Source organism: Neoarius graeffei, chromosome 28 (assembly GCF_027579695.1).
Source record: "Neoarius graeffei isolate fNeoGra1 chromosome 28, fNeoGra1.pri, whole genome shotgun sequence".
In the NCBI taxonomy this organism is placed as follows: Eukaryota; Metazoa; Chordata; class Actinopteri; order Siluriformes; family Ariidae; genus Neoarius; species Neoarius graeffei.
The window spans coordinates 28,670,096-28,696,142 of NC_083596.1; the positions used below are offsets into that span (position 1 = coordinate 28,670,096).

General features: G+C 43.9%; 1 protein-coding gene across 2 annotated transcripts in view; it reads right to left on the reverse strand.

The window, feature by feature from the left end:
- The window catches only part of LOC132875667 (serine/threonine-protein phosphatase PP1-gamma catalytic subunit A), a 322,481-nt gene extending 299,746 nt beyond the window's left edge, over window positions 1-22,735 (reverse strand). For both annotated transcript variants that reach the window (XM_060912615.1, XM_060912614.1), the window contains exon 1: window positions 22,483-22,735. In XM_060912615.1, the coding sequence (XP_060768598.1) occupies window positions 22,483-22,537 (55 nt within the window). In that variant the 5' untranslated portion in view covers window positions 22,538-22,735. The remainder of the gene's footprint in view (window positions 1-22,482) is intronic.
- Window positions 22,736-26,047: the final 3,312 nt, after the last annotated feature.

Sequence of the window (26,047 nt, forward strand, 5' to 3'; positions counted from 1 at the left end):
TCTGAATCATGTCTCTAGGTGAAAGACAAAATAAGCGTTATCTCTGCTTCTGTTCCCTCCGACGGCCCCGACACACTATTGCCTCCGCCGAGTGCGCGCGCGCACCCCGCATGTCGGGGCCGCGGATGAGTTACTCTCCCCTGATCAACGAAGTTGGCGGGGAATTTGTGGTTATTATCGGTACAAACAGCGCGAATCACAACTTAAATGAGTGCGGTTCAGTTTGACATTATTGTCAGTCCGTTAGATAAACATTTAATTTTATTAAAATCGAAAATTAATATTTAGAGCCTGTGGGCTACAAAAATAAGTCATTAAAGTAGCCGGCTGTATGGCCGGCAGCCGGCGCTTGTGGAAAGCCCTGATTTTCCCAGTGAGTGACAAAAACTTCCGGTTCACGCGGTTGGGTTATATGTAAAAGTCGCGACTGGGAAAAAAACGAAAAAAAAAGTTTAGGGTCGGTCGGGTAACCGGAAACACACTTTTTTTTTGGCCTAACATCAAATCAAAGTGTGATTCTGGATCATCAGTTAGTATCTTGTATGGCCACCTCTGGCGTGTCATACAGCCTGAATTCTCAGATGCATCGAGTCAATCAGTTGCCAGATTTCAGCCTGTGTGGGGAGTTCCCATTCCTCATGAAGTGCCTGGTGCAACTGTAGGACTGTGAAGGGTTCTAGATCATGCCTTCTCACTTGATGATCCAGAATATTCTAGATGTCTCTAGAAGCCATGAAAAGTTAAAAAGTTAAAGTCCTTCCCACGCCGTGTGGCGCATCGGGCAGTGCCGATCTCAGTTTTCGCAGCCCTCGGCCTCTCACCTATTACATAGCTAGGGTTACAGTGGGGGGCTAGTCCTCTGGTAACCACGAGAGTTTAACTCCCCACTCGCATCTGTATTGCAGCGTGCCTTGCCAGATGGTAGTGGGTACCATTTTTATGATGGTATGACCCGACCGTGAATAGAACTCACAGTCTCCCGATCAAGAGGCGGACACGCTACCACTAGGCCACTAGCCGGTGTCTAGAAGCCATGAAATGAACATATATTTCAAAATTTTATGGGGGAGCATGCCCCTGGACCCTCCGAACTTGCATGCAGCCAATGGTGGCATGCTCTTTGCACCTTGCGCTCAGGGGGCCACTACTCTTTCCAGTTTTTCTAGGGGAAACCCTGCAAAATAGGGCTTTAGACAGCACAAAATGCTGGCACTGTTCTTCTCACAGAAATTTATCATAGTTACAGGAATTTGTTTACAACATTACCTCTGACCTTTGTTCACTACAGTCTGTTGGTCTACCGATATGGCAGCAGCACATGACCTCATACGGGCACACTATTCTGTTAATTTTTATTTTTGCCATATAGTTTACACACCATTATTGGCAACTGAATGCAGTTTAGCAACACTTCAAACCCACTGAGCTACTTTTTTAAGCGACTCGCAACATAACTTTTTGGACAATTTTCAGCCATTTTCCAGAGAAGGGGGAAAAATAAGTCACCGGTCCTTGCCAATTTTTTTTTTTAATAAATCTTTGGATCTGGATGATTAAAAGGATTAGGCCCAATCTGCCTCTTGTGCATAATCATCCCTGACTGAAAACAGAACATTCTTCTTGTGATTTGTGACCCAAACAGGCAAAGGCTGTGAATTGTATGAGAAAAAAAAAAATAAAGAAAATATCCTGTCACTTCTAACTTTGAGCAATTAATTTGCATGTAAACAGAGACAAAAGCAAAGCCACTATCTTTGTGTGCATATGGATTTTGTCAGATGACGGTGCAGTGATAAAATCAGAATTTTAAAAGTGCAGAGCAGCAACTTGAAGATGACTTGGAAATGACTGCTGGTTAACAACAGTCTTAATGGGCTGCCTTTCAGTCACTTTGGCTACAGTGCCTTGCAAAAGTATTCATCCCCCTTGGTGTTTGTCCTGTTTTTTTGCATTACAAACTGGAATTAAAATGGATTTTTGAGGGGTTAGCACCATTTGGTATAACATGCCTACCACTTTAAAGGTGCACCTTTTTTTTAATTTCTTGTGACACAAACAATAAGATGGGAAAAAAAACAGAAGTCTGGAGTGTGCACAAGTATTCACCCCCACCCACCCCAAAAGTCAATATTTTATAGAGCCACCTTTTGCTATAATTACAGCTGCAAGTCTCTTGGGGTAGGTCTCTATTAGCTTAGCACATCTAGCCAGTGGGATTTTTGCCCATTCCTCAAGGCAAAACTGCTCCAACATCAAGTTAGAGGAGTTGCATTGGTGTACAGCAATCTTCAAGCTATGCCATAGATTCTCAATTGGATTGAGGTCTGGGCTTTAACGAGGCCATTCCAAGACATTTATGTTTCCCTTTAAACCACTCCAGTGCAGCTTTAACGGCATATTTAGGGTCATTGCCCTGCTGGACCGTGAACCTTCATCCCAGTCTGAAACCTCTGGCTGACTCCAACAGGCTTTCCTGAAGAATTGCCCTGTATTTAATGCCATCCATCTTTCCTTCAGTCCTGACCAGCTTTCCTGTCCCTGCAGATGAAAAACATCCCCACAGCATGATGCTGCTGCCACCATGCTTCATTGTAGGGATAGTGTTCTCAGGGTGTTGGGTTCACACCACACATGGCATTTCCCATGATGGGCAAAAAGTTAAATTTTTGTCTCATTTGACCAGAGAATCTTCTTCCATGTGTTTGGGGAGTCTGCCACATGCTGTTGGGCAAACTCCAAACATGATTTTTTTTTTTTTTAAAGCAATTACTTTTTTTCTGGCCACTCTTCCATAAAGCCCCACTCTGTGGAATGTATGGCTTAAAATGGTCCTATGGACAGATACTCCCATCTCCACTGTGGATCTTTGCAGCTCCCTCAGCGTTATCGTTGGTGTCTTTGTTGTATCTCTGATTAATGCCCTCCTTGCCCAGTCTGTGAGTTTTGGTGGACAGCCTTCTCTTGTCAGGTTTGTAGTGGTGCCATAATGGATTTAATGGTGCTCCCTGGGATATTCAAAGTTTGGAATATTTATGACCCAACCCTTATCTATACTTCTCCATAACTTTGTCTCTGACCTGTTTTGAGTGCTCTTTGCTTTTCATATTGTTTGTTTAGTAGTGTTGCAGAGTCAGAGTCCTTCCAGAACAGGTTGATTCATACAGACATCATGACAGATCATGTGACACTGATTGCACCCAGGTGGATCTTAATCAACCAACTGTGTGACTTACGAAGTGAATTGGCTGGACCAGCTCTTATTTAGGGGTTTTATATGAAAGGGGGTGAATACTTAGGCACACTCCAGACTTCTGTTTTTTCCATCTTAATTATTGTTTGTGTCACAATAAAAAAAAAAAAAAAAAAAGTGCACGTTTAAAGTGGTAGGCATGTTGTGTAAATCAAATGGTGCTAACCCCCCAAAAATCCATTTTAATTCCAGCTTGTAAACAAAACAGAACAAACATCAAGGGGGATGAATACTTTTGCAAGTCACTGTACATTCACATTACCAGGCTGAAGGGACTCAAATCTGATTTTTCACCTTAATGTGACACAGGCATGATGTTTTCAGGCCTGTGTGGACACACAAATTCTCCTTTTTCAAATCAGATTTGTGTCACTTTCATATGTGGCTCCAAATCAGATATGCATCACATTCGTGGTCATGCAACATAAATCAGAACATTCAGATTGGAATTTATATGGCTTTCTGACAATGCACATACTCTGAACCCGGTCTTCACCAGCCAGCCAGCACTGGCAGTGCAGCAAAACAAAGGAGAAAATCTACAACTGCTGCAAAAACACCATTTAGCTTTTTTTTTTTCCTTCACCTGTTTGACCTGATCATGTACAGCTGAGGCCATTATTAAAAAATGTTCTGTTTCTGGTCCACCGGCCGGGTGAGTGCAACGCCGGTTTTTCGACATTTTTTTCGGGTTCGTAAATCTAAAATCGAACTTGACATTTACGCATTCCCAGGGCTTTCCACTAAGGCTCATACTGCCAGCCATGACAAATAAGTAGCCAGCCGGGGGGGGGGGGGGGGGGTGTTAAACACAAACTCCTGTGCACGCAGTTCCCAGGATTAAATGTATTTTCCACAGACCATTTATTTATTCACTTTACTCAAATACAAAGTAAAATGGCAGTAAATCTTTTCTTTTCTTGCGTATTGCATCATGAGGCGTTCCTGGCTTGTAAATCTCTTATTTTCGGTGCATGACACATTCACGCAGCTGAGCATGCCATGAATTAACAACGACAATGGTCTGCAGTGGTGGCTACACAAACACTCAGCGAACATTTCTCCATTTGTGTATGAAAATACACTTCAACGACTCAGTTTGGTTTCATTTACAACCAACGGTGTCTTTTGATGCCAGCACGTAATTGAACGAGAGAAGACTGGTTTACCGGAGACAAAATAAGCGTTATCTCTGCTTCTGTTCCCTCCGACACACTACTGCCTCCGCCGAGTGTGCGCGCACTCTGAACTGAATCAGCTCTGCGCATGCGCCATGCGGCACAAAAAAAATGGCAGCCACCATGAAGGAAGGAGATCCAGAGTTTTCAAACATTTGCTTAAGTGTGAAATCACAAAATGGTATTCTAGAAAAACAACAAAATATTCAGAAAAACAAATCATTCAGTGATCATTTTAATAGTGTAATTTTATCTGAACTAGGCCTAACGGTCGATTTAGAACAACAAAAAGTCCGTGTGTCGGACATTTTAAGTACCTTTGTAAAAGTTCTGCAAATGTTGCAGTCAGCATTTAAAATGCTAACTTAAAGTTTTTGTACAAGTTTCAATTGATTAAACTGTCATTTTATTAAATGTGTCTGCTTTTGCCCCTCCTAGAACTGCCACCTTACTGTGGTGGAGGGGTTTGTGTGCTTGAATGATCCAAGGAGCTATGCTGTTGGGGGCATTATGCCCCTGTCAAGGTTTCCCAAGGCAGACAGGTCCTAGGTGACAGGCCAGACCAAGAACAGTTCACCAAAACCCTTATGGAGAAACAATCAAGGACCATGATGTTGCCCAGTATGGCGCAGCCGGGGCCCCACCCTAGAGCCAGGCCCGGGGTTGGGGCTCGTTTGCGAGCGCTTGGTGGCCGGGCCTTTGCCCATGGGGCCAGGCCGGGCTCAGCCCAAAGAGGTGACATGGGCCCGACCTCCTGTGGGTTCACCACCCACAGAGGTAGCAGTAGGGGACTGGTGCAGTGTGGATTGGGTGGCAGTCGAAGGCAGGGGCCTCGACGACCTGATCCCTGGACACAGCGGCTAGCTGTTGGGACATGGAATGTCACTTCGCTGGGGGGGAAAAGAGCCTGAGCTTGTGCGGGAGGTTGAGAGGTACCGGCTAGAGATAATCAGGCCCACCTCCAAGCACAGCTTGGGCTCTGGAACCCAACTCCTCAAGAGGGGGTGGACTCTCCACTTCTCTGGAGTTGCCCATGGTGAGCAGCGGCGGGCTGGTGTGGGCTTGCTTATAGCTCCCCAGCTCAGCCGCCATGTGTTGGAGTTTACCCCAGTGAACGAGAGGGTCGCCTCTCTGCGCCTTCGGATTGGGGAGAGGGCTCTTGCTGTTGTTTGTGCCTACGGGCCGAATAGCAGTATAGAGTATCCGGCCTTCTTGGAGTCCCTGGGAGAGGTGCTGAGGAGTGCTCAGACTGGGGACTCCATTGTGTTACTGGGGGACTTCAATGCTCACGTGGGCGATGACAGTGACACCTGGAGGGGCGTGGTTGGGAGGAACGGCCTCCCCGATCTGAACCCGAGTGGTGTTTTGTTATTGGACTTCTGTGCTAGTCACGGTTTGTCCATAACGAACACCATGTTCGAGCATAAGGGTGTCCATAAGTGCACGTGGCACCAGGACACCTTAGGTTGGAGGTCGATGATCGACTTTGTAGTCGTTTCATCTGATCTCCGGCCCTATGTCTTGGACACTCGGGTGAAGAGAGGGGCTGAGCTGTCAACTGATCACCACCTGGTGGTGTGTTGGATCCGCTGGCGGAAGAGGAAGCTGGACAGACCTGGCAGGCCCAAACGTATGGTGAGGGTCTGCTGGGAACGTCTGGCCGAGCACTCTGTTGGGGAGGTCTTTAACTCCCACCTCTGGGAGAGCTTTTCCCAGCTTCCGAGGGAGGCGGGGGGACATTGAGTCTGAGTGGACCATATTCTCTACCTCCACTGTGGACGCAGCTGTTCGGAGCTGTGGCCGCAAGGTCTCCGGTGCCTGTTGTGGTGGCAATCCCCGAACCCGGTAGTGGACACCAGAAGTAAGGGATGTAGTCAAGCTGAAAGAGTCCTATCGGGCCATGTTGACCTCCGGGACTCGGCAGGCCAGGCGTGCTGCAGCTCAGGCAGTTGCGGAGGCAAAAACTTGGAACTAGGAGGAGTTCAGGGAGGCCATGGAGAAGGACTATCGGTCGGCCTCGAAGAAATTCTGGCAAACAGTCCGGTGCCTCAGGAGGGGGAAGCAGTACTCTGCCAACACTGTTTACAGTGCGGGTGGGGAGCTGTTGACCTCGACTGGGGACATCGTCAGGTGGTGGAAGGAATACTTTGGGAATCTCCTCAATCCCACCATCATGTCTTCCATTGAGGAGACTGAGGCTGATGACTCAGAGGTGGACTCGCCCATTACCAAAGCCGAAGTCACTGAGGTGGTTTGCAAGCTCCTCGATGGCAAGGCACCGGGGGTGGATGAGATCCACCCTGAGTATCTCAAGTCTCTGGATGTTGTGGGGCTGTCTTGGTTGACACGCCTCTGCAACATCGCGTGTTGGTCGGGGACAGTGCCTCTGGAGTGGTAGACTGGGGTGGTGGTCCCTCTTTTTAAGAAAGGGGACCGGAAAGTGTGCTCCAATTATAGGGGAAATCACACTTCTCAGCCTCCCAGGGAAGGTTTACTCCAGGGTACTGGAGAGGAGAATTTAACCAATAGTCGAACCTAGGATCCAGGAGGAACAATGCAGTTTTCATCCTGGTTGCAGAACACTGGACCAGCATACCCTTCTAAGGGTGCTCGAGGGTTCATGGGAGTTTGCCCAACCAGTCCACATGTGCTTTGTGGATCTGGAGAAGACATTCGACCGTGTCCCCCGTGGTATCCTGTGGGGGGTGCTTCGGGAGTATGGGGTTCGGGGCTCTTTGCTAAGGGCTGTTCGGTCCCTGTACGAACGGAGCAAGAGTCTGGTTCGCACTGCCGGCAGTAAGTCAGACCTGTTCCCAGTGCATGTTGGACTCAGGCAGGGCTGCCCTTTGTCACCGGTTCTGTTCATAATTTTTATGGATAGAATTTCTAGGTGCAGCCAGGGGCCAGAAGGAAACCTGTTTGGGAACCACAGGATTTCATCTCTGCTTTTTGCGGATGATGTTGTCCTGTTGGCTTCTTCAAACCAAGACCTTCAGCATGCACCGGGGCGGTTTGCAGTCGAGTGTGAAGCGGCTGGGATGAGAATCAGCACCTCCAAGTGCAAGGCCATGGTTCTCGACCGGAAAAGGGTGGCTTGCCCTCTCCAGGTTGGTGGAGAAGTCCTGCCTCAAGTGGAGGAGGTTAAGTATCTCGGGATCTTGTTCACGAGTGAGGGAAGGATGGAGCGCGAGATCAACAGGCGGATCGCTGCAGCCTCTGCAGTGATGCGGTCACTTTACTGGTCTGTCGTGGTGAAGGAGCCGAGCCAAAAGGCAAAGCTCTCAATTTACCGGTCGATCTACGTTCCAACTCTCACCTATGGTTATGAGCTGTGGGTAATGACCGAAAGAACAAGATCGCGGATACAAGCGGCCGAAATGAGTTTCCTTCGCAGGGTGGCTGGGCGCTCCCTTAGAGATAGGGTGAGAAGCACAGTCACTCGGGAGGAGCTCGGAGTAGAGCCGCTGCTCCTCCACATCGAGAGGAATCAGCTGAGGTGGCTCGGGCATCTTTTTCGGATGCCTCCTGGACGCCTCCCTGGGGAGGTGTTCCAGGCATGTCCCCCCGGGAGGAGGCCCCGGGGAAGACCCAGGACACCCTGGAGGGACTATGTCTCTCGGCTGGCCTGGAAACGCCTCGGTGTTCTTCCCGAGGAGCTGGCCGAGGTGTCTGGGGAAAGGGAAGTTTGGGCTTCCATGCTTAGACTGCTGTCTCCGCGACCCGGTCCCAGATAAAGCAGAAGATGAGATGAGTGTCTGCTTTTGTAATAAAAAAGTACTGAAAGAAAAAGCAAACAGCATTGCGATTTCTTATCCATCCATAAAAAAAATAAAAAAATAAAAATCCCTCCCTCCCGACTGAAAATTTTTTTGCTCACCCGGTGGACAGGAAACAGATTTTTTTTAAGGATGGCCTGATGAACTCTTCATCATCCAGAGCAAAATGTAATGCAAGCATTAGCTACCAGTGCATCCATTTAATCGGTTTTAACACCATGAAATCGCCTTACAAATATGGCATTTTTTGTTGGAGATGCAGATGATTTGTACCAAAAAAAAAAAAAAGAAAAATGTGCACGTGAATGGATGAGTTCACATTATAGTTAGAAACAGGTCACATGCAATTATGAATGTGAACTGTCAAGATAGGCAAACCCGATCTGAGCAAAAAATTGGAATTGACAATGAGGCTTGTAATGTCAAGTTCATCAAGTTTATTTGTACAGCGCTTTTAACAATAAACATTGTCGCAAAGCAGCTTTACAGAATTTGAACGACTTAAAACATGAGCTAATTTTATCCCTAATCTATCCCCAATGAGCAAGCCTGTGGCGACGGTGGCAAGGAAAAACTCCCCCAGACGACATGAAGAAACCTCGAGAGGAACCAGACTCAAAAGGGAACCCACCCTCATTTGGGCAACAACAGACAGGCTGACTATAATATTAACAGTTTTAACAGGTATAACCCTCAACTGTCCTCATGGGGCCGTCCTTCACAGAAGTGGGGCGATAAAACTCCGACCAGACACAGAGCACCAGGATGGATCAAGCAGGTCCGAGGGGCAGAAGAGGCCAGCATCTCAATCCCAGGATCAACATGTAACTCAGAGGGACAGATGGGGGGGGGGGGGGGGGGAGAGAAAGAAAACACGTTGTTAGGTATGCCCTAAAAATGACAAGTATTAAATCTGTGTGGTAGGCTCGCAGAGACGAGAGTCTTTACATCAGGCATAACACACAATGGCATGTTAATATGGTAAAAAATATATCATGACCTGCTCTGGCTGGATGCTTGATTGGGTGATGGGAGCACACTCCTCAGCAATGATGAGATGCAGATGGGACCCTTAGGCCTGGCCAAGACAATTCAGTTACATTTCACCGGGTCTGGGACATGCGACAGAATGTCTGATGGCCGATTCCCTGCAGGCTACGATAGCCAGTCGAGGTCCCCACCATCTCCACCAAAAGATTTCCTGTTGACTCCATGTAACTCAGAGGGACAGATTTGGGGTGGGGGGGAGAGAAAGAAAACACAGGTGGTTAGGTATGCCCAATGTCACCTGAATAAGTAGGAACAGTATACATATTGCACCGAGTACAAGCAGGGACTCCGGCAACTAACTATGACAGCATAACTAAAAGGAGAGAGCCAGAAGGTAACACAGGCATGAGGGAGCCCCGGGACATAAAGTAGCCAGCCACTACACCGTCAACAAACTCGAGTGAGCAAGCGAGTGGGGACTGACAGCATCCATACATCCCAGTTTACCAAAACACTATGTCTGAGGACCCTCCAGATCTACTCCTTTACCTCATAAACACCATTAACAAAAGGCTTGACTAAACAGATATGTTTTCAGCCTAGACTTAAATGCTGAGACTGTCTGATTCCCGAACATTACTTGGAAGGCTGTTCCATAACAGTGGGGCTTTGTAAGAAAAGGCTCTGCCCCCTGATGTAGCCTTCACTATACGAGGTACCAGCAGATAGCCTGCACCTTTTGATCTAAGTAGGCGTGGCGGGTCATAGAGGAGCAGAAGTTCACTCAGGTACTGTGGTGCGAGACCATTTAGTGCTTTAAAGGTCAATAGTAGTATTTTATAATCAATACGAAACTTGATTGGGAGCCAATGCAGTGTGGACAAGACAGGCGTGATGTGGTCATATTTTCTAGTTCTAGTAAGGACTCTTGCTGCTGCATTTTGAACTAACTGGAGCTTGTTTATGCACTTATTGGAACATCCAGACAGTAAGGCATTACAATAATCCAACCTGGAGGTAACGAAAGCATGGACTAGTTTTTCTGCATCATGCAATGACATTAAATTTCTTATCTTTGCAATATTTCTGAGATGAAAGAAAGCTATCCGGGTGATGTTATCAATGTGAGTTTCGAATGAAAGACTGGGGTCAATAATCACTCCGAGGTCTTTTACTGCTGCACGTGAAGAAACAGAAAGGCCATCCAGAGTTACTGTGTAATCAGAAAACTTACTTCTAGCTGTATGTGGTCCTAGCACAAGTACTTCAGTCTTGTCAGAGTTAAGCAGAAGGAAATTAATAAGCATCCAGTGTCTAATGTCCTTAACACATACCTCAATTTTATTAAGCTGGTGTCACTCATCAGGTTTTGCAGAGACATACAACTGTGTGTCATCAGCATAACAGTAGAAACTAATACAATGTTTACGAATAATATCGCCCAGAGATAACATATATAGAGAAAAAAAGCAGTGGAACCAAGACAGAACCTTGTGGAACACCAAACTTTACCTCGGTACATCTAGAAATATCACCATTTATATCAACATACTGATAACGATCAGTTAGATAAGACCTGAGCCAGGAGAGGGCCATTCCCTTAACTCCCACAACATTTTCTAGTCTATCCAGAAGAATGGAATGATCAATGGTATCAAATGCTGCACTAAGGTCAAGCAACACAAGTAGTGAGACACAGCCCTGATCAGACGCCAACAGTAGGTCGTTTACTACTTTAACCAGTGCTGTCTCTGTGCTATGATGAGGTCTAAATCCTGACTGATACATTTCATGGATGTTATTCCTATGTAAATATGAGCATAACTGCTGTGCCACAGCTTTTTCAAGAATCTTGGAGATAAAGGGGAGGTTTGATATTGGCCGATAATTGGACAGCTGACAGGGATCAAGGTCAGGTTTTTTAATCAGGGGTTTGATAACTGCTAGTTTAAAGGATTTGGGTACATAGCCAATCATAAGAGAAGAATTTATTATTTTTAGAAGCGGTTCAATTACTCCAGGCATTATCTGTTTGAATAGATGTGTCAGTAAGGGATCTAGTACGCAAGTTGAGGCTTTTGATGTAGAGATTAATGAAAGTAATTCAGTTTCTTTTAGGGGAGTAAAACATTCTAACTGATGATCTGATACAGTTATATTGTTAACTACAAGGTCACTTTCATTGTCTAACCTTAAATTAGTAGTTTGAATTTTTTGTCGGATATTCTCAATTTTGTCATTAAAAAAATTCATAAAGTCGTTGCTACTAGGCCTGGGCAAAAAATCGATGCGGTTTTAAAATCGAGTGGGCACGTGAAATCGATTCATTTTTTAAGAAACTCGAGTTTTACGGTTTATTTATTTATTTATTTATCCACTGTCTATGTGTCGCTCATGTTTTATAGCCCACGGCGCAGGCATATCATTTTTTACATTCGCCAATGCACTATCCTTTGTCGTTCATGTTTCCAAGACCATGGTGCACGCATGTCATTTTTATATTCACCAATCCACTGTCCTGACATCAATTTCCAGGCCGCAAGCCCGCAGCGCACGCATTTTTACATTCGCCAAAGAACCCTCGAGGCTTTCCGTACACGTCCTGCAGTTTCTCTAGTTCAAACAAACATGGCGAGTGAAGACGATGAGAAAGAGAGGCTCCTGCCCAAAATAGGCACAACTACATCAGTAATCTGGAACTGGTACTGCTTTGCTGAAACAGATGAAAAGCCAACAACACCGCTTTGCAAAGTGTGTCTGAAACCAGTTGTCGTTACCTGCAGCAGCACGACAAATCTGTTTCAACACTTGAAACGAAAACATCCCGCCGAATGGGAGAAATGCTGCGTTCTACGGAAAGAAAGCATTCCTAGCCGTACTTCCACTGCTAAGTCAACATCTGCCAAACAATCCACTCTACCGCAAAGCTTTTCAAGCTGTGTCCCGTACGAGAAGAGTGGGGCAAGATGGAAAGCTATTACGGATGCAATTACATACTTCATAGCCACCGACATGCTTCCGATTTATTCAGTAGAGAAGAGGGGGTTTCAGCATATGCTAAAGGTTCTGGATGCTCGGTACAACGTTCCTAGCCGCAAGTACTTTTCGGGTGTTGCGCTTCCTCAACTGTACAATCTTACTCGACAGAAGGTGTTAAGCGAGTTGCAAGGAATTGATTTTTATGCTGCCACTACGGACTTGTGGTCTAGTCGAACCATGCAGCCGTACATGAGCCTTACGGTTCACTACGTCAACGAAAGTTGGAAAATTCGAAGTGTGTGTCTACAAACCTCATACTTCCCGCAGGATCATACAGGCGAAAGCATAGCTCTCGAGTTAAAAGACGCACTCAGCAGCTGGAGCCTTCCCGAGGAGCGACTGACCTGCATCACAACCGACAGCGGCTCCAACGTAATTAAAGCCATGAAAGACAACAACTGGCCTAACCTGAAATGCTTTGGGCATCGACTCCATAATGCCATAGGTATGTTTATGATATAACTTGGTGCATTACAGTAAAAGCTTTCTGGATTATGGTATTTGGATTAATGACTTTTTAGCACACGTCAGGGTGGTTACCACAGCAAAAAAAAAAAAAAAAAAAAAAAACACGTTATGTGGGGTTACTGGATTATGTAGAAAGCATATTCATTCTAACTACTATTGCAAATTAATGTACATGGATATCATATTATCTGGGGTTGTAGTTTGAGCCCCAAAAACGTCTGATTGATCCATTTGTCACCATTTAACATTTAAGTGAGATCCAGTGTTCATTTTGCCAGACTAGAGGAGACAAAAACATGTTAATCAATGAGCCTTTGAGACTTTAAGTAAACTGAATTTTGACTAACAAAAATGACTAAGAACGAGCTTTGACACAAGACTAAGTCTAAATTGAAAAATGGATGACAAAATTAATACTGGTGAGATCTGGTATTATCTGAATCACATTTTAAAGGATCACAGGTTTCTATATGATAAAAGTAGAAGCTTTGTGTGTATTGATGTGCTTTTAAAAATCCTGACTAAATATTGTTTCTCCTTCTTATTCTTCTTTGTTGCAGTGAATGGTGTTAAAGATGATAAAACAGATCGTGCCCTAGGACTGTGCCGAAAGGCAGTTTCAGCCTTTTCGTACAGTTGGAAGAAACGAAGGGACATGGCTGAACTGCAAACTGAGCTTGGCCTTCCTCCTCATCAGCTGATAACAGAGTCCCCAACCAGATGGGGTTCGCGTCAAAAAAATGATAGAACGCTTTTTGGAACAAGAGAAGGCCATAACCCGCATACTAGCGGGTGACAAGAAAACACGCCATCTCATTCCAACGTGGCAGGATCTTGAGGTGCTAGAAGCCATAAACAAAGCCATACAGCCCCTCCAAGAATTCACAGATGCGTTATCAGGGGAGTCATATGTGAGTGTGTCCTGTATCAAACCCGTACTACATCTCTTCCGAACCAACCTCCTGCAGGCACAAGAGGGTGACCTACCCCTCACCACTACAATCAAGAGGAACATTCTCAGCTACTTGGAAGACAAGTACAGCGATCCAGAGAATGATTAACTCTTAGACATGGCATCAATGATGGACCCAAGATTCCACACCACCTACATCACCCCTGGAAAATTGGACAAAATCAAGGAGAGCGCCATAAATGAGCTTGCGGATCTTTGCCTGGATGAGCGCCCTACTGAGCAACCGCTGGAGAAGAGCTCCCCAAAGAAAAAAAATTTAGCTGCTTTCTTCAAGAAAGCAGCACCTGCTGCTGGGTCACAGTCCTACAAGTCAGAAAAGGACAGAATTGAAGCAGAGCTGACATCCTACTTACTGGGTCCTGAGGTGGACCCTGACACTGACCCACTTGATTGGTGGAAGCGGCATGAGCCCAACTTCAGCAGACTCAGTCGCCTGGCCAGAAAATATCTCGCCATTCCAGCAACTAGCGCTCCATCGGAGAGAGTTTTTAGTGTGGGTGGGGGTATAGTTACCTGCAACCGAGCTTGTCTGAAGCCTGATGTTGTGGATAGGCTCATTTTTCTTGCGAAAAATGTTTAAAAAGAATGTCTGCACTAGCTTTTGAAATTTTTGCAACAAGAGGAAGGATTCACTACAGTATCCATACACACAGTATGCTTGCCCGCTCTCTCTCTCTCATACACGCACATCTCTCATACACACACTCACACACACACACACACACACACACACACACACACACAATTCTCTCTCTCTCTCTCATGCACACACATACACACAGAGGCAGAGTCCCCCCCCCACACACACACACACAATTCTCTCTCTCATGCACACATACACACAGAGGCAGAGTTCTCTCTCTCCCTCCCTCCCACACACACATACAGTTCATCAAGAGTATTTTTTTGTTTTCAATTAAGATGTTAAATGGAATGTTTGAAGCCTGCTGTTGCTGCTAGGCTCCTTTTCCTCACAAAGAATGTCTGCACTTACTTTTTTACATTTCTATTAAGATGTTTATGGAATGTTTGAAGCCTGCTGTTATTGCTAGGCTCCTTATGAAGAATGTTTGCACTTCTTTAAAATTAACAGTTGAGTTTTTTTATTGGATGTGTTACCTCAGGCTTTGGGCTCTTTAATAGCTCATTGGAGTGCGGGTCCATAAAACTACAGTGCACAAGCACTTTTTTTGTTGAATACAGTTATTGAAGCCTCTTATGAAAATAAATGTGTTTTGGAAATACATTTACCGTGAGCAGTCATTTTATTTTGAAGGTGGTCATTGAATCGAATCGTGAATCGAGTTTTTTATTAAAAAATCGAAGGGTTTTTTTTGGGGGTGAATCGCCCAGCCCTAGTTGCTACTACATACTGCAGGTGTGCATGTGTTGATAGTGGACTTATTCCTGGTTAATTTTGCTACAGTATTAAATAGGAATCTAGGATTATTTTTGTTATCTTCTATTAGGGAGGAGAAATATGTTGCTCTCGCAGCACTAAGAGCTTTTCTATACTTCAGGAAGCTCTCCTTGCAAGCTAATTTGAACACTACCAATTTTGTTTGACGCCATTTACGTTCCAATTTTCGAGTGGTCTGTTTTAATGTGCGAGTGTCATCATTATACCAGGGTGCTAATTTTTTGTCTCTGACCATTTTCCTTTTTAGAGGAGCTACATTATCTAAAGTATGGCAGAATGTTGACTCTAAGCATTCAGTTGCCTGATCAAGTTCTGCAGGGGCTGACAGTGACCCAATCAAAGTTGACAGCTCTGGGAGATCATTTATAAAACTCTGTGCAGTAGTTGACGTGAAAGTACGTTTAATACAGTAGCGTGGTGAGGTGCATATATTATTACTCAGACATATTTTGAATGAGATGAGACAATGATCTGAGATAACTTCAGACTGTGGAAGTATGACTATATTGTCTACGTTTAATCTGAATGTTAGTATTAGATCAAAGGTGTGACCACCATTATGAGTCGGTCCTATGACATTCTGCTTAATCCCGACTGAATCTAAGATGGACACAAACGCTGTTTTTAAAGGGTCTTCTGGGTTATCGAAGTGAATATTAAAATCTCCGACAACTAAAGCTTTGTCTAAGGAAATTACCAAATCTGAGATAAAATCTGCAAATTCAGAAAGAAACTCAGAATATGGCCCCGGGGGCCTGTAAATAATAAGCAATGGAATTAACTGGGTAGACTTATTTTTCGAGGCTACATACATTATATGAGTATGAAGAACTTCAAATGTATTAAATTTATAACCAGGTTTGTGTGTTACACCTAGATAATCGTTATAAATAACCGCGACGCCTCCTCCTCTGCCAGTTAGACGAGGCTGGTGTATATAACTGTATCCAGGAGGACTCGCTTCATTTAATGCTATATATTCATTTGGCTTAATCCATGTTTCTGTTAAACACAGTACATTAAACTCCTGATCAGTAATGAGTTCATTAACCATTAGCGCTTTAGATGTAAGAGATCTAATATTTAATAGCCCCACCTTTAGATCAAAGGTGCTGGCAGCAGCTGTACAGTCAGTCTGATCTAATTTTATATTGATTAGGTTACTGGAACAAACTCTCTGAAAATTTCTACCTTTTTGTTGAGCTCGGGGAATAGACACAGTCTCGATGTAGTGGGCCCTGAGTGACGACTCTGTGCAGCTAGCAGACAGTCGGTTTAGCCTGTTCGTCTGCTCCCTGGCCTTGGCTCTGGATTGTCAGAAATTAACTAGGCCTGTTCTGAGACTATGACCTATGCTGCAGGAAATGAGAGCAGCACCTTCCCGAGTGGGATGGATACCGTCCCGCCCTAACAGGCCAGCAGTGCCCTCAAAATTAGCCCAATTATCTATAAAGCCCACACTGTTTTCAGAGCACCACCTGGACAGCCAGCAGTTCAGCGACCATAACCTGCTGTAAGCTACATCGCCACGCCGCATTGGGATGGGGCCAGAGCATACTACAGCATCGGACATCGCCTTCGCTAATTTAAACACCTCTACAAAGTTACTCTTAGTAACCTCAGACTGACGAAGGCGTATATCATTAGCTCCTGCATGGATAACTATCTTTGAGAACCTGTGCTTGCCTAGGACCCTAAGATTACCTGCTATGTCCGGCGCCCTGGCTCCCGGTATACACCTGACTAAAGCTGCTGGTGCCCCTAAAGGCTGAGCTAATTTCACGTGCTGTATGATAGAGTCCCCTATAACCAGAGCTCTTTCAGGTTTCTCAGTGGGTGCATCACTAAGGAGAGCAAACCTGTTCGACACGTGACGCGGAGAGGAGTGGTGCTCCCGTGGGCGAGCCTCAGCGGTAGCTTTGGCTCTACGCTTATGCCGCCGAGCCGTCACCCCTTCGCCCCGCTGTAAGGGCTCTAATGCCGGAGTTGGGGGATTGCTAACTCCACCTAGGGCGTCCAGACTTTCCCTAACAGAAACTACACTGTTCTCACGCTCACTAACCTACTCTAAAGCCTGGACACGCACTTCTAGCACTGTAATCTTCTCCGTCAGAGAGCTAACTAATCTGCACTTATCACAAGTAAAGCTAATAGAGCTATCGCTAGTGACGGAGGAAGAATGACTAAACATCCTGCACTCAGCACACTGAACAGGCTGAAGGTGTGCCATGATGAAAAGATTCACGTACCTTAAATGAAGATCTGTTGATATTAAAGCAGATCAGATGGCCTCCGCTTGTGGACTTTACACAGGAGGAGAGAAAAAGAAAGCTTCCGGTCTCAGCGTTCTTCCGAAAAAAGAAAGAAAAAAAAACGGAAAAAGGAAAGCGAAAGTGAAAAGTACAAAAATGAAAGTGACAGTATAATAAAAATGAAGAGGATACTGTTCATAATGTGAACATAACCTAATTCGTTCCGTGGTCTGACAACAAACAGAAAAAAAAATGTAATGTTTTTACGTCTTTCGGGCCAGTTCGGGCCACTAAATTTGGCCAAACAGTGGCCTGGGTGGGCCAGTACGTTTTCAATACAAATTAAATTTTATTACTCATAAGAGCAATTCCAGCGTTATGGACGTGACACTTGAACTCAAAATGGCAACAAATGACCCAGTGCATGTTTTATCGTCTCCCAGTATTTAAACAGGTGTTGCATATTTTAAGGCTGTACCATACTGGAGAAGTGATAGAACAAGAACAATTCCCATAGTACATCTAGGGCATGCCAGAAAATGCCAATAAAAGATGCGTTATGGATGTGACAGAAAAAGTATCACTTTTCTTGGGTGACTCTACATTTTTATCAAACTCTGAAATTGTAAACCTAATGTCAAAATGGAGATATCCATTTGATAGAGGGGTCCAAGGTGAATATTAAAAAAAATCTTTGTTTAAAATATTTTGTATTTCATGCAGAGTTTCAGAAGGAAAAGTCAGCGTTATGGATGCAACGCGTCTGAAATAGACATGGCATATGTTTAGAAAATCAGCAATTTAACCACCATAACCCTTTGAAAAACTAAATATCAGCTAAAACTATCAAAGTTCTTAAATAATATTTAGGATGGCTATTGTTTTGCTGTTTTGTGGATTTTAGCATATATTTCTGTGGCTTGTGGCAATAATACAGAATTGTACAAGATCAAAGTTGATTTTAGCTTGGGTTTTACATTATAAGAAAGAAAGACTGACAGTGACATATTAGGTTGGTTACAAATTGGTTCAACTTATTCACATCTGTAAAATACAGGCCTAGGTGATATCTCTGGGAGTGGTTTTGATGTATTACATGCTGCTTTATTTTTGCATAGTGAGGTTGACATTTACATGGAATTGCCCATATTTTACCCAGAATTGTGAAGAAATTGTTCATAAAATGCACCTTTTCGATACGAGGTCCGCCATCTTTGTTTTCGTCACGCTCGGAGTGTGTCGTCTTCGTGTTCGGAAGCGTCATTTTGGCGGGAAAATAGCATCTTGAAGACGGTTGCGGCAAGGAGACCATCAGAACAGTGAAATTCAAATAGAAATATGTTCAAACTCCACGCTCCCCAACCTGGCCAAAGGCCAGGTAAACAGTTTAAATACGATCGTGCATAAATTAACTATCGGGTGTTAACGAATGGCTTCATTTTGAACTCGGCAGCCAATCAGAGTGCGCGACGTCACGCTCTGTTTACAACTCGCCAAATCGTGAAACAGCATTTCAACACACGCGTTTTAGCTTCAGATGGTGTAAAATCATTCAGACTTTGTATATTAATATCAAAATTTCAGGATACACTGCCAAGAAATATGGCTACACATGTATCAACTTTTAGTGAGTAAAGAATGAAGTATAAATGTTGGTTGCTATGACTGAAATAGAACAGATAAAATAATGTGGTAAATTAGATCTGATCCCGGGCAGCACGGTGGTGTAGTGGTTAGTGCTGTCGCCTCACAGCAAGAAGGTCCTGGGTTCGAGCCCCGGGGCCGGCGAGGGCCTTTCTGTGTGGAGTTTGCATGTTCTCCCCGTGTCCGCGTGGGTTTCCTCCGGGTGCTCCGGTTTCCCCCACAGTCCAAAGACATGCAGGTTAGGTTAACTGGTGACTCTAAATTGACCGTAGGTGTGAATGTGAGTGTGAATGGTTGTCTGTGTCTATGTGTCAGCCCTGTGATGACCTGGCGACTTGTCCAGGGTGTACCCCGCCTTTCGCCCGTAGTCAGCTGGGATAGGCTCCAGCTTGCCTGCGACCCTGTAGAAGGATAAAGCGGCTAGAGATAATGAGATGAATGAGATCTGATCCCATATATTACATTATTGAAATATCCAAAGATGATGAAATCTATCAAAATAGCCAAACTAGGTCTACATTAGTTCATTACAACAAAAATAACTATTCTGACCCTCTCTGGTAGAACCAGACCATGCTAAACCCAGTATACCCCCAGTTGCTAGGGTATCTGCTGTTGCCATGGCAATGGTTTATGCAAATTAGCTGAATTTGCAAAAATTTACTACTAGTTCCTCCAAGGACGTATCCTGAAAATTTGGTGTTTATATCTTGTCTTATTAAAAAAATACAACATTTCACTCCTTTTTGGCTCGCCTGAGCATACCTGTTAATTAGCTAATTAACAGGTAATTAGGGTTATAAATCACCCCCGAGCAGGTAAGGCTTTGCAAAAATCTCACTAGATTATTCCCCAAAGTCCACCCTTTCAGGAAATGTATGGTTTGTCAGTGATTCTCATGATATTTTATTAATTAAGAAATAAAACTTCTTCATGGGCAATAAAAATGCCCATTTAAATCCAGCTTGATAAGGGTTAGTGTGCCACCCTCACCTTTCATCCAGACTTGGGACTGGCCTGTGTGTGTCTTGTGGCTATTATATAAAGGTGTATGTAAAAAGTTCATTGTACCTCTATTTCTATTAGAATATCTACAGTGGTGAGAATTCAATATCTACAATGTTAAGAATATATGAGCCAAAGCTGAAACCATGACAAAAAAGGAAAATATGTCTACATCACACAGGGTGGGTTACAGGCAAAGCTTATTCTATAAACAAGTTAGTTGCATGGTGAGGCAAAACTTGGCTTATTCTAAAACTTATACAAACATTTGTTAATGTAAAACAGTAATCAACAGCATGTGTTAAACGAACAGAGAACAAGAACAAAGGAAATTTTTAAACATAACTAAGAAATTGATAGAACAAGAAATGCAAACAATGAAATCAATGTGAACAAACAGTAAAGATATAATAATGTTAGCAAAATATGAATAATCTTATTTTCATTAATTTCACCTTAAAATGCACCAGAATGCACAAATATGAATTGAAAAATCAAAATTTTCCAAGGGAGGTCCCCTGGACCCCCCTCTTTGTGCAAGCACCTATGGTGCTTGCAGCAGCTGTGGTCCGGGTACCGCGCACAATCAGGCCACCACATTTTCCATTTGGGCCAGTAACTTTTCAATTCCACTGGCCCAATGGGCCACCAGTGGTAAATGCGTAATGTCTAGGCCTGCGACGTGATTGTCACCAACATGAGAACTGGTGCATGACGCAATCGAGCGACTTTGGCTACTTTTCAAACAGGCTTTAACTCCTTTCTATCGAAAGTAGTTGGCAACATAGCCCAAATGATCATTACAACCTGGAAAAAGTAGGCCATTTCCGTAATATCTGATAGAATAAGAAAATGCCTAAACAGTGTATGGAACACCGTTCTACGTAAAGTTAGCTAGTCTAGTTAACCTACAAAAATTGCCAACAAAACAAAGTCAACTGAATGCTAAAAGCAGGTTTATAATTAGCCACTGAAATGAGAATTCTTAAATCTTTGGAACTGCTACTGCCACACTGGAGGGAAAGCGCTGGCCATTTGTTGTCAATACTCTTAATTAACTAGCAAGCACTTTAATGTCTTATCCAGTTAATCACAGAGCAAGACAGCTAATGCTTTGTGTCTGTCTAGTGATTGCAACCTCGACATTTTCATGGCAACTACCTCATTCAGCGACGGTAGCCACTGTGTCATCGTGTTGTAAGAATGTAACAATGGCACACTGCGCATAAGGATTACAATAATGCATGCGCATAAGCATTACAATCACCAGAACAGTGAATCGTGATCTCGTGATATGAACAGTTGATCTCTTATTATCATCATCATGTTGTAAGAATGAGTGTAACAACGCGTATGCACATAAGTATTACAAATCGCCAGAACGGCAAATCATGATCTCGCAATTTGAACAGCTGATCTCACGTTATCAAAAGGTACACAAAAACAAGTACAAGAATGTAAGAATGAGTGTAACAATAGCAAAAAAAAACAAAACGTAAAAACCAATTAGCGCTTATCCTGATCAAGTTCAATTACCCGTTCTATTTCTTGATAAACTTCGGAACTAATCAGAACTAGAAATGAAATAAGAAAAACCTCATTAGAACTTCGTAGTATCGGACAGATAAAAAGATAAACGAAATTCACCTCATGGTTCACCAAAGCTCAGTAGCTTTGGTGAACCATTCCACATCAAGTAAGTCGTGTACATTTTAAGAAAAATTACCTTTCGATTACCACAGCTTTTGTTTTGTTCTTCTAAAAGATCAAATGAAAGGTTTTGTAAGTTTTGGGTTTTTTTTTTTTTTTTTAGCTTTTTGGCAGATATTTAAGCTACAACAATTCATGAACAAGTGCTTTCTTACTATCTTGAAAATAGATCTAGTTCACATGACTATTTTGAACAAAGCCCTGATGCTGCTCACAGCTTGGTGATGCCTGCAAGAAATGAGGATAGTATAATTGATAACATGTATATATGCTATATTTACTGTATGGACATTGTATCAATTTTATTTATAAGCAGTAGCCACATGTACCCATTGGGTACCTATTTTTTCTAATCTTACGAGCACAACCGTAGTGCCGAGAAAATAAATACCCGATCAACACAGTAAATCACAAAAAAGACCTTATCGTTAGCTACTTAGTTTCCCTGGTGCTGAACAATTAAAAAATAGATAACACTAAGCTATTTTTAAAAAACGTCATTCCTATCCACTGATGTCCATTAGCTGCCCAGTCATTGCCAGCTATCTTTAACTCCACACAGACTACACAATACTAACACCTTAAAACTAACAGAATAATCTCAGTGTGGCTAGTTAGCCATAATCGCCCATGCCACCCATCTACCCTTGTCAACCAAACCTAGGCCCTACCATTTCCACAATTACCCAACATAGCAAAGCGTACACTACCCAGATACTAATAATAGATTTTAACCAGCTTGTAAGAAAATTTAAACTGACATATATTTAAGCTTACCTTCCAGCAGGCGCTGTATGATGCTGTCTATGTTGAGTTTATCGATGTCGGCCATACCTCGCTAACTAGCTAAATAAAACGATTTCCTATAATTTTCTTCACCTGAACACCAGATAACTACAAGTAACAAGTTAGAAAGAACATTTGAATCTAGTTTCTTTCGTGAACTTATCCTCGCCTTCTTTTATTGTTGCTTTTACGCGTAGTAAATTTACTCGAGCCTAGGAACAGAGACGAATGAATCGGTACTCAAAGACCAACTCATTTAAGGGAGTCAAGTGAAACGATTCACAAGTTCGAACGAATCACGATTTGAAAACATTCGTTCATATTTAATAGCACGACGATAAACGATACTACAGCATATGCTATAGCACAAAAACAGAAATTTTAGCAAATTTCAGGATGATGATCTGATAGAGAGAACTGTTTGACATGCTTGTAATTGGTACAGGCTGATTTGGTTATCCCAATCGCGCACATACGTGCAGCGTAATAAATAATCCTGTGGTTGGATTGGAAGTCACGTTTATTTTTATAGCGCTTTAAGAATGTAACAATAGACACTGTCGCAAAGCAGCTGTGCAAAAATTTAAAGACTTTAAGCATGATCTAATTTTATCCCCTATCTATCCCCAGTGAGCAAGCCTGTGGCAACGGTGGCAAGGAAAAACTCAAGACGACATGAGTAAGAAACGTCGAGAGGAACCAGACTAAAAAAGGAACCCATCCTCATTTGAGTGATAACAGAACGTGATTATAAATAATTTGCTTCTATAACAGTGTCCTATATAGTCACAAAGTATAACTGTGAAACCAGGAAGAGGTCAGCATTTCGATAGCAGGATCAACATGTAACTCAGAGGGACAGATAGTGTGTGTGGGGGGGGGGGGTTGATAAAACACAGGTTGTTCGGTATGCCCAATGTCACCTGATGAGTAAGAACAATATACATTTTGCGCTGCATGCAAGCAGGGACTCCGGCAAAACTAACTATGACGAGTGAGCAAGTGAGTGGGGGATGACAGCATCCATACATCCCAGTTTACCAAAACAGTCTATGCCTGAGGGCCCTCCAGATCTACTCCTTTACCTAATAAAACTATTAGCAAAAGGCTTGACTAAACAGATATGTTTTCAGCCTAGACTTAAACACTGAGACTGTGTCTGAGTCCTGAACACTACTTGGAAGGCTATTCCATAACTGGGGGGATTTGTAAGAAAAGGCTCTGCCCCCTGATGTAGCCTTCACGATATGAGGTACCAGTAGATAGCCTGCACCTTTTGATCCAAATAGGCATGGCGGGTCATAAAGGACCAGAAGTTCACTCAGGTACTTTGGCGTGAGACCATTCAGTGCTTTAACGGTCCATCCATCCATTATCTGTAGCCGCTTATCCTGTCCTACAGGGTCGCAGGCAAGCTGGAGCCTATCTCAGCTGACTTTGGGCGAGAGGTGGGGTACACCCTGGACAAGTCGCCAGGTTATCGCAGAGCTGGCATATAGACACAGACAACCATTCACACTCACATTCATGGTCAACTTAGAGCCACCAATTAGCTTAACTTGCATGTCTTTGGACTGTGGGGGAAACCGGAGCACCCGGAGGAAACCCACGCGGACACGGGGAGAACATGCAAACTCCACACAGAAAGACCCTCGTCAGCCGCTGGGCTCAAACCCAGGACCTTCTTGCTGTGAGGCAACAGTGCTAACCACTACACCACCGTGCTGCCTGCTTTAAAGGTCAATAGTAGTATTTTGTAATCAATGCGAAATTTGATTGGGAGCCAGTGCAGTGTGGATAAGACAGGGGTGATGTGGTCATATCTTCTTGCTGTAGTAAGGACTCTTGCTGCTGCATTTTGAACTAACTGGAGCTTGTTTATGCACTTATTGGACCATCCAGACAGTCAGGCATTACAATCATCCAACATGAGTAACAAAGGCATGAATTAGTTTTTCTGCAGCATGTAGTGACATTATATTTCTTACCTTAGCAATATTTCTGAGATGAAAGAACACTATCCAGGTAATGTTATTGATATCATTGTTGTTGTTCATATGAACCAACCAGGAGTCACAGTGGGAGGTCGGAGTGAGAGATCCAGTTGACAGTGGGGCCATCAAGAGTCTTTAGCCCCAATTGGGGGCACTGAAGACAGGACAGGGTTTGAGTAGGTGGCTCACAGTTTGGGGGGCACCACAGGAGTAGTTCTCAGAAGCTGCCATGCCAATGGTGTGGAGAAAGGCCTGAGTTTTCTCCCAACCGGTGTGAAGACAGTTCAGCCTGACCTGGGGGCATGTGGGAGGGAGTGCCCAGCAGGTTTAGTGGAGGGCTCAGGGGTGTAATTGTGCAAGGTGGAATTCGCACCCTCCTAGTCTTTGCACCACTGGTCCCAATCAGGGGTGAGGGGGGTGCTGTTCTCAAGCTTTACAGCACATACAGCAAAGTGCTTGCGGTTAAGGTGCAGGTGAGTATTAACTTTGCTGATGTTTGACATCAGGCTGCCTGGGATGTGGGATTTCTCCATGAGTTTGAGAACCAGGTGGTTCCTTCAGATGCTGGCAGGTGGGATGCCTGCAACAACAGGTAGCATAGCAGAGGGAGTGGGAGCCATGCATCCAGAAATAACTCTCAAGGCATTGTTGATCACAATATCGATGGCTGGGGTGTGGTAACTATGTGCCCAGACCACAGCAGCATACACTGCAGTGGAGAACACCAATGTGAGTGTTGATGTGCGAAGGGTGGTGAAGTTGGCACCCCAGCAGGTGCCAGCGAGCTTCTTGATCAGGTTTACCCATGTGGAAGACTTTTCCATGACTGCTTTCAGGTGGGGACCAAAGGCCAAGAGCTACGATCAAGAGTAACACCAAGGTACATGGGCTGTGGATCAAATCTCAGGGTTTTGCCTTTATGCCGGATGATCAGGTCCTTCTTGGCCAGTTGGATTGCAAGGTGGAATATGGAGCAGACAGTCTTTGTTTCGCTTAGTTTTAGATGCCATCTGTGGAAGTAATTGCATAAAGTGGCCAGATCTGATTCGAGGGTGTGCTGGATGGCCTTACAGGTCTTGCCTGAGAAGACAAAAGCACTATCGTCTGCATAGATGTACTGCTCCAAGCGAGTTGGTGGGAAGTCTGCAGTGTAGATATTGAACAAGACTGGGGCCAGGACAGATCCCTGAGGGAGGCCATTTCGAAGCTTCCTTTTCCTGCTATGTTCAGCACTAGAGGTTTTGATGAAGAAGGAATGATTCTGGATAAGGAGCATGATGAATTTGACCAATTTCATGTCCGGTAGTACAACCCTGATTCCAAAAAAGTTGGGACAAAGTACAAATTGTAAATAAAAATGGAATGCAATGATGTGGAAGTTTCAAAATTCCATATTTTATTCAGAATAGAACATAGATGACATATCAAATGTTTAAACTGAGAAAATGTATAATTTAAAGAGAAAAATTAGGTGATTTTAAATTTCATGACAACAACACATCTCACAAAAGTTGGGACAAGGCCATGTTTACCACTGTGAGACATCCCCTTTTCTCTTTACA